Source organism: Mizuhopecten yessoensis, unplaced genomic scaffold, assembly GCF_002113885.1.
Source record: "Mizuhopecten yessoensis strain PY_sf001 unplaced genomic scaffold, ASM211388v2 scaffold10797, whole genome shotgun sequence".
Taxonomy (NCBI): Eukaryota; Metazoa; Mollusca; class Bivalvia; order Pectinida; family Pectinidae; genus Mizuhopecten; species Mizuhopecten yessoensis.
In genome coordinates, this window is record NW_018408726.1 from 2,015,541 (window position 1) to 2,025,743 (window position 10,203).

The window sequence follows — 10,203 nt, forward strand, 5'->3', positions numbered from 1 at the left end:
CCACCCTAACCCAGACATGGACACTCACCATCATTAGGTGGCCACCCTAACCCAGACATGGACACTCACCATCATTAGGTGGCCACTCCAACCCAGACCTGAACACTCACCATCATTAGGTGACCACTCCAACCCAGACATGGACACTCACCATCATTAGGTGGCCACTCCAACCCAGACATGAACACTCACCATCATTAGGTGACCACCCTAACCCAGACACGGACACTCACCATCATTAGGTTGCCACCCTAACCCAGACATGGAGACTCACCATCATTAGGTGACCACCCTAACCCAGACATGGACACTCACCATAATTAGGTGGCCCCCCTAACCCAGACCTGAACACTCACCATCATTAGGTGACCACCCTACCCCAGACATGGACACTCACCATCATTAGGTGACCACCATAACCCAGACATGGACACTCACCATCATTAGGTGGCCACCCTAACCCAGACATGGACACTCACCATCATTAGGTGACCACCCTTACCCAGACACAGACACTCACCATCATTAGGTTGCCACCCTAACCCAGACATGGACACTCACCATCATTAGGTGACCACCATAACCCAGACATGGACACCCACCATCATTAGGTGACCCCCCTTACCCAGACACAGACACTCTCCATCATTAGGTTGCCACCCTTTCCCGGACATGGACACTCACCAACATTAGGTGGCCACCCTAAACCAGACATGGACACTCAGACCTGAACACTCACCATCATCAGGTGGCCACCCTAACCCAGACCCGAACCCTCACCATCATTAGGTGCCCACCCTAACCCAGACATTGACACTAACCATCATTAGGTGGCCACCCTAACCCAGACATGGACACTCACCATCATTAGGTGACAACCCTAACCCAGACATGGACACTCATCATCATTAGGTGGCCACCCTAACCCAGACATGGACACTCACCATCATAAGGTTGCCACCCTAACCCAGACCTGGACACTCACCATCATTAGGTGACAACCCTAACCCATCACCATCATTAGGTGGCCACCCTACCCCAGTCATGGACACTCACCATCATTAGGAGGGCACCCTAACCCAGACAGGGACACTCACCATCATTAGGAGGGCACCCTAACCCAGACAGGGACACTCACCATCATTAGGTGCCCACCCTAACCCAGACATGAACACTCACCATCATTAGGTGGCCACCCTAACCCAGACATGAACACTCACCATCATAAGGTGGCCACCCTAACCCAGATCTAAACACTCACCATCATTAGGTGGCCACCCTAACCCAGACTTGAACACTCACCATCATAAGGTGGCCACCCTAACCCAGACATGGACACTCAGCATCATTAGGTGGCCACCCTAACCCAGACTTGAACACTCACCATCATAAGGTGGCCACCCTAACCCAGACCTGAACACTACCCATCATTAGGTGGCCACCCTAACCCAGATCTAAACACTCACCATCATTAGGTGGCCACCCAAACATAGACCTGAACACTCACCATCATTAGGTGCTACCCAAACATAGACCTGAACACTCACCATCATTAGGTTGTCACCCAAACCTAGACCTGAACACTCACCATCATTAGGTTGTCAACCAAACATAGACCTTAACATTACCATCATTAGGTTGTCACCCAACCCAGACCTGAACACTCACCATCATTAGGTTGTCACCCAAACCTAGACCTGAACACTCACCATCATTAGGTTGTCACCCAAACCTAGACCTGAACACTCACCATCATTAGGTGCTACCCAAACATAGACCTGAACACTCACCATCATTAGGTGGCCACTCCAACCCAGACCTGAACACTCACCAGCATTAGGTTGTCACCCAAACCTAGACCTGAACACTCACCATCATTAGGTGGCCCCTCCAACCCAGACCTGAATATCACCATTGCTAGGTGGCCACTACAACCCAGACCTGAACATCACCATCATTAGGTGGCCATCCAAACCCAGACCTGAATACTCACCATCATTTCCAGGAGGAAGAATTCACATTCTAGCACACTGTTGATTCTATAAGGGTACTCCTGAGGATAGGCGTGAGAAAACTTGTTTTTTACTGAAATATAAACAAAACTTTGCTTTCTATTTTTATTGATTAACCACATATTTATTTGTTATTTTAAACGTATTTAAGTATATTTATATAATTTACACTAACAGAATCTTTTACAGGCAGCCAGATAAGGAAGATATGCATTGGCTACCACAGTACACAGAAAATAATTATATAGCCCACCAGAGTACATAAAAGATATCTACATTATCCAACAGTGATATTACATAAAAAGATAGCTATACAGCCCACCGGAGTACATAAAAGATATCTACATTATCCAACAGTAATATTACATAAAAAGATAGCTATATAGCCCACCGGAGTACATAAAAGATATCTAGATTATCCAACAGGGTAAAATTACATAAAAAGATAGCTATATAGCCCACCGGAGTACATAAAAGATATCTACATTATCCAACAGAGTAAAATTACATAAAAAGATAGCTATATAGCCCACCAGAGTACATAAAACATAGCTACTACGTATATATAGGCCACTACGTACGACTCAGTTGCTCAAAGATTGCTACACTTTAACTAATGGTTAGTGAAAAATTAACATTACATTTTTGTATTGCCAATAATTTAAATGAGAAACAAAGGCTTTCAAAGCAAAATTAATCCTCAAAACCCATCACTCTTGTTTGTCTCAACCAATATATAGCAGTGAAATGTTATCAGATGTTCTTGATTTTGCTGTATTCATATTTTTATATTATCCCTAACCACTTGTAATTGTTACCAACATTTGAGCAACCGAGGCCTGTGTACATAAAAAATAGCTAAGCCATACAGGCTACAAAAATATTTTTAGGATCTTGGTGCCCACAATCGATGATTTTTATCAGATCTACAAAAGATAACCTTTTACGTCCAATTTCTTTGCGAGTCCCTGGTTTGAACATCAACTTAAACCTCATTATCATGTGATATGTTATTTGCCACTATAACAATTGTTTATGCATAAGAATTGCATAACTATAAGCAAAATAATGAAAGTTTGTAATTTTTACATTTGAAAGCTGTCAGTAATGGATGGATTCTTATTTAAGACATGGGTATTTTTATGTGTAACGGAATGACAGCTGGACGGACAGACCTTGGACAAAGGGCGATTTTAAACAACCCACCATCTGATGATGATGATCTTAAAGGGGCTGGTCGGGGAAAAAATGTCATATTTGCTAAAATGGCATACACATGTTTAAAATACCTTCTTATGAAATATACCGTAACAAATTTTGCTGAAATTCACTCCCTAAGAGTAAAAATAATAATTATATTAAAGAAATCCTAAATCGTCACCTGACAGTCTAAAACTCTCAATTGACTCAGATCAGTGATGTAATTTTACCGCAGGCGCGTCATCAACAAGGCCAAATGTAAACATCGCGGCGAAAGAAAAAGATGCATACAAAAGTCATGACAGGCACGGGGTATCAATACCATTATAAATAACAACAACATAGGTAGGAATACTACACTTGCATCATAAATGACCTTTGAAAACAATTATTTATGTATAGTATTGCTGTCTGTGCACGCCGACATTGCACATGACGGAGTGCTATTGTTGTTATCTTCACTGCCTCACTTTCGAAACACCCATGTGACATATATAAATAGATCTGTGCTAAATTTACGTGGGGCTTCCCCGAGATTTCAGTGGTCAAAACTGGACATTGCAAGCAGAACTCGACCATCATATTGCCGTGGTATAACTTTTGGAAGGCCAGAGAACGCATTTAAACCCATTTATTTTGTATTTTTCTCCCTGACCAGCCCCTTTAAAGTATAAATGTCCAGAACAATGCAAGCCACCTTATAAACTGCTTCCCATCAATGATAGCATTGTAGAACGCCAGAGTAATTGTTGGAGAAGTAAAAGCCTTACCCACTGTCTGACATGTAGTTATAAGTCTGCTGTTCGAGATCACACCAAATTCCTGTGGAAGGAAAATAATGTTAATAATAATAATATCCTCTTAATTCTAATAAGTATTAATTAACACATTTGTTTTTAGCAAACATGTGAAAGCATGACATGCATTCAGAACAAGTTCTAAGCTAAAGGACTGGTGTACATTGATTAATGCATAATAGATTTCTGAATCCTGGGCTCATTTTTTTCATTTGGATTGTGACTCAAGCTTTCAAGGTTCGGACCAAATTTATCTTAGAAATGATTATAAGACAAATTTCTATACGCATCTATTAATACTTACTTCCACTTTTGAGGCGAGAAATATACAGGTAGGTGCCATTAGCCAGGGATCTATACATTTTAGAGAATTTCTGAAAGAAAAAAATGTGTGAAAATATTTAGATCACAAGAACTGTTCAAATACATTTCTGACATAGGATACATTTGCGTTATAATCATTTCACAATGGTTAACATATAGACAGTTTTAAAAGCATCATAGCATTATGCTTTTACCTTTATTAACTAATATTTTAGATAAGATCACAGTTAAATTAGGGAGAACTATTTTACTATGCATATATATATCTTGAGAAGAAAAAAAGTAAGAAAATAAAGGAGTATCATACAAGCCTGCTATGACATATTTGGGAGATCGCTGTTTTATGGGAAAATATATACATTTCATGTATACAGCTTCTAAATAAGCCTACCAACTCAATTTGCATTCATAGTGCCTATGAATGCAAATTGAGTTGGTAGTTCAATGTGTACTATAAATGTTTTCCAATCAGAGACGGTTTGGTTCTAGATCGTTTTAACATTTTTTTAGGGTAATCAAGGGTCAAAGGCATGTAGTTTTTATGAAGATTTTCTCGACTGCATTTTACAACTAGCTTATCTCCCCCTAGTTTAGAACTTAAGAAATTATTAGAGTTAATTTATTTTCTTAATAATTCAATATTCTAGAGATTGTGGTCAGTCTAAAAGTCATGCTGTGATGCTGACAGAAATGATAGCCATAGGACATACTTCCTTGTTTACACAAAAATATCACTTCCACTGTTTGGTATCATGAATGAAAATAGAATAACTTTCTCTTGTTGTTTCGTTTTGAATCTAAATATAAGGATTGAAATGGGACTGAATATTTATGATGGTATGCAGTTAGTAGAAATGCAAACATTTAAAGTATAACCAACCTGGAATAAAACCGTTTGAAGTACACTGTTGCTGTAGCGATGACCTGTTGTCGCAGCTTCAGTTGTTCCCCTAAAGACTGAATAACTGAAACAAAAATACCAAAATTTAAATCCATTTAATGGAAATAAAAAAATCAACACACAGAAAGCATGCTGTTAAAAACATGTATACATTCAGTAATTTGTTAGTGTCATAAATTTGGGGCCTTATAAATGTCCTTGATAGTTTCAGCTGTATTTTCTCAAATTCAATGCAAAAAAACACACTTGTTTTCCCAAAGTCATGCTTTTTGTGGGTGATATTTTCTTAAACTCACAAGGCACAGGTCCCTGTGAAATAGCCTGAGTTTCCTCTGGCCCTAACACCAGACATTTTGACAGATAGATGTCTTGTATGGGGCCAGAGCGCACAGCTATATAAAAACGTGGATCCCCCGTAACTCTCAAACACTGTTTGGTATCGTGGAATGACCAATCAACATAAAGACGCGGTCCGGAAATCTTTTTAACAAGAATGATAGATTCTATTTTAGGTCCAGATCAGTAAGGTTTGTTAATAAGTCACCCCATGACCTACAAAAATGCTGTTCGCTCAGGTGGGAAATTTTGAACGATTGAAAATCGAGGACTCTACTGACCGAATTTAGCAGCTATTGGTGATAATAAGAGCTGACTTGGATCAATAAATAATCCATTTATCGATATATGTGAAGTATGTGTTGTATCATAGTAGATTATTGTTGTCAGCATCTCAAAACTCTCCGATACCAAACGGTGTCAGAGAATTCCACGTTTTCATATTGTAGTGCGCTCTGGCCCCATACCAGACAACTATATGTTAAAGTCTGGTGTTAGGGCCAGAGGAAACTTGGGCTACCTGAAAAAAAGAGGTAGAAAAATCTCTGTCAATCATTTTGTATATTAGAATATATTTTCCCCCCATACCCAGTTTATGAAAACAATATTATAGTTAATTGAATTGTTTTCAAATTTGGAATATTTAATACATACAGTTTGCAAAAAATATGAGAATCTTCTGGTACTCCTCTTCACTCAGGACCTTAAGATCCTGCTGTCGCTCACGTAAGAGATCTTGTTTGTCCAATAACCACTGTTGGCTACAACATGAGGAAACAACACATCGAGGGATATAGCTGAATGGTCATCATGGTGCAATTTTAAAACATGAACAGTTAAGATTTTTTTTTGTTAAATGCATTTTGAAAAGTGATATATATTTTTTGCAATCATGCACTTCAAAAATTTAAAAAAAAAAAAAAACCTTAATTTTCTGAACAGTAAGATAAAAAAAAAATGTTTCAAATAATTATCACACTGGTTCTTCCTCTTAACAGGAAGGGGATAACTATATAGCAAGAACGTTGGACAGACATTCATAACTCACAGGGAATGGCTGAAGCATCCGCCACAATCTACTGATTTTTTTCTCATAAATTAGTCCTAGATTGTGGAATAACTGGAATTAAGTCTTTTCAAATATGGTTTGTTTACAAACCTTGCAAAAGTTGACGTTACTGCCCAAGGCAAAAGTGCCCGGAAAACAGAAACAAATATGATATATTATGTTCATAAGTAATAAACATCATTATTCTGTGTTCAGCACCTGTTATTTGATGGACTGACAGAATGTATAAATGAGCGAGACCACTGCATCCCGAGAGGATGGGGGATCTCATTCTTGTAAATTGACAGCGGCTATAATGTTGTCGTTACAAATGGAGATATTTTTATTCGAATTATACTTACTAGTGGGAGCTATGCCAGAAACTTCCAGCCATGTTGAATCCAATAGGATCCTAAGAACACCGTGGTATGACTGTGAGCATGGCTTGCCCCTTGTTTAGTTACTGTTTTGCTCTTTGTTAGCCGGCAAATTTGCTGCTCTTACTATGAGGATTGCCGGAAATGAAGGGGAACTATTGTTTCGCGCATGCGCAGACATTTTTTCCGCCAAGTTTTTCTAAAAATAGATTTATAAACACACTAACACGTGTTAGGGGGAGACCACTGTATAGAGAAGGCATATGCGTTTTCAGTCACAAAACATTTCAGTATTTTTTTTATGAATCCAACAATATTTTGTTTATATCCAAACTGCCAACAGGATTTTGGATAGGATACTTGAACATTTTGTAATCGAAAAATAAATATGAACTATGAAGATACGTACAGTTTATTTTCGTTTCTAGGAATATATATATATATTTTTTCAATATTTTCAGAAGTTACATCTAAAAATCTTTTTTTTTCCTCCACTTTGTATTATAATTTAACCCCCCCCCCCTCTCTCAAAACTGTTCTAAAAAGACAGTTTTTGTAGATGTACATCGTTTTTTAAGGTATTTTTTATACCAATGTTTGTCGCAGAAATAGTTCTATCTGTCTAATGTTATGCTTCTGGTGTGCGAAGTTAAAATGTCCATATGAATTAACAGAGTTTCGACAATCTTAAAATCATACTTTCTGCTTACTTTTTTCTACGGTTCTATTCCTATTCTGAGAGAAATAAAACCCATTATAGGTATGCAGAAGAAAGCTTTATCAAACAGTTCCAATCTGTCGCGTTGCATATCTCCTCTTAGTAATCAAAGATCGTCAAAACTAAAATCAAACATAATAATACCAACATACCAAAAATGATATGGAAATAAACAGGACTTCTATAAATCAGCTTTTGTAAGTGAAATATATTTAGTATACACAGTACAATGCTTTGACATCTGGCGATAGCATGTGGATTTCGTCGATGTGGCAGATCGTTTAGCCAATCAAAAGTACTGATGTTGTAACTCTATGTTCTATATAGTTTGAGAACTTGTTTGAAGTTTTCAAAACATATAATTCACGTTATCATAAACATATCTCTAGGAAGCTTAACTGAACAAACTAATATGACACTTTACCCCAGCAAACTTCAAATATCATTATTATCATTCGAGGCTTTATGATACGCTGCAGAGAAAAAGGTTTGGAGTGTTAAAACTCATTCTTACCATATGAATTTTAATACTGCTAATGTATACCATTGTAATGGCCAGACCGGTATTCCAACCCGGGGCCCTCCAAACTCTAAACGGGCGCTCTACCAATTAAGTAACATGGTCGCCGACAATCGACTCAGTCCAGGTCCTTCATGCCAGTAAACGTGCAGGTCAATTATAGCAGCAATTGCTACTGCTTCACCGCCATGATCTCAGCCAGGGCCAGTCATCGTAGTTTCCATCCATTGCTTGGTACAACCAGAGGAGGGGGTCAACAGATTAATCATTATATGCCGATGTTGGGTCTCCAGTTACTATCGACTTTCTTCATCCACACCCAGCATGATGCTCTTTTTATCGCTTGTACCTTTCTCACGATTGCTATAATAACAACATCGTTCTGCTATTCCAAAGTACAATGATCAAACAGCCCCTGCAGCTTATCTCCACTGGATAACTCCATGTTTGCAATCCTCTTTCTGTCTCTCCAATCTACCAAGTTGCAGAGATGATCGACTCAAGTCGGTTACAGAAGATGAGCAGAGGACCTCAGGGATAAGGCAACGACCGACACGGGTCAACAGGATAAGAGCAAGCTCCTAGGAAAGTTAAAATATTGGATGTATCAGCACGAAGTACTCCAAAGCATTAATTATATATTTCTTGTGCTGCTATATGAGGTACAGACTCTCTCTTACAACAGCAGAAGAAATAAATGGTATTTTTTTCAGGTGGTTTGGAGTTACTCGTAGTTTCACGTATAGCTGTATGAGAGAAGTAACAGTTAAAGCTACAACTCCACTCAGTTCCGTCACAGAGTGATTCAAGGTCACCACAGACAACATGCAGATGATACTAGGAGGTAGTGTAGACGAAAAGGTCAGAAAGGCAAAAATGACAGTAATTGGAACCGGCAGAAAGTGGAGGTCGGAGAAAACCATTTAACAGGCAAAATCAAGGCTCCGATAAAGTGATATTTGACATCGAAACTGTAGCACAGGACAGAGAGGAAACGGGGTTGACCACAAGAATTAACTGGAAAGGGGAAACAAAGAAGAGAGATGGACGAGAGCTAGCTAGATTAGATCGTCAATGACGGACAGTTGCAACGAAACAATTGTTCGAAATGGGAGGGAGCAAGAAAATAGATCCCTAAGTGAAGTAACTCCTAGTCCATGAAAACATCGAGAATAAGGTTATAGTTGAGCGCGGTGAAGGATCTCTTACCAAGCCCAACGAGCCAAAGAACGCGGGGACGTATCGATGACCCAACATGTAAACAATGCGACAGAGTAAATTATCTTGAACACGTGCTTTCATCTTACCATTGGCTTTGGGAAAGGGACGCTACACCCGGAGATATAGCCCGAGTTTCCTCTGGCCCTGACACGACACACCAGACATCTATCTGTCAAAATGTCTGGTGTCAAGGCCAGGGGGAACTCGGGATACCGGAGACATGGCACGGCACTGGCAACCATCGCCGATTCGCTGGAGAAAGAAAGAAAAAGATCAGTATCAATCAGAATCACATATTACTTAATTTCAACTTGAAATGACAACAAGGAAAAAGTCCAGATTAGGCCAGGGGAATCTTTGGTACAGCAATAGACGGTAATTTCAGCAGAGATCGCTGACACCATCCAGCGTCCCGACATTGTCCCTTGGTCATGGACAGTGACATTGGAGCCGACTGTATCGTGGGAAGAAGGGTTGAGGAAGCACACGATTTAGAAAAAAGACCAAGCTTCTGGTCCTTAGCTCCATGAGAAGATGTTAAAGTTTTTGATGTTTGATCCGAGATCTTGTCTGCGTGTCTATGTTTTCTTTTTGCACAAAATAAAATTCCTCCACCCCTGTAAGCTACAGGCTAATCATTGTTACCCTAGGTCTTATGGTTCTAAAGATAAGGTAATTTGACCGAAAAAAATGACACCAACTTTGTGATAACAGACTTTAAGTCCTACTAACAGCTATGGTCATTTAAG

At 39.2% G+C, this 10,203-nt stretch overlaps 1 protein-coding gene across 1 annotated transcript in view; it reads right to left on the bottom strand.

Moving 5' to 3' along the window:
• LOC110462430 (cyclin-C-like) overlaps positions 1–7,141 on the bottom strand; it is an 8,448-nt gene extending 1,307 nt beyond the window's left edge. Inside the window, exons 1-6 of the mRNA XM_021516379.1 lie at positions 6,981–7,141; positions 6,225–6,331; positions 5,214–5,298; positions 4,314–4,383; positions 3,983–4,034; positions 1,994–2,085 (exon numbers count right to left, since the gene is read on the bottom strand). Coding sequence (XP_021372054.1) covers positions 1,994–2,085; positions 3,983–4,034; positions 4,314–4,383; positions 5,214–5,298; positions 6,225–6,331; positions 6,981–7,012 — 438 coding nt within the window. The 5' untranslated portion in view covers positions 7,013–7,141. The remainder of the gene's footprint in view (positions 1–1,993; positions 2,086–3,982; positions 4,035–4,313; positions 4,384–5,213; positions 5,299–6,224; positions 6,332–6,980) is intronic.
• Positions 7,142–10,203: the final 3,062 nt, after the last annotated feature.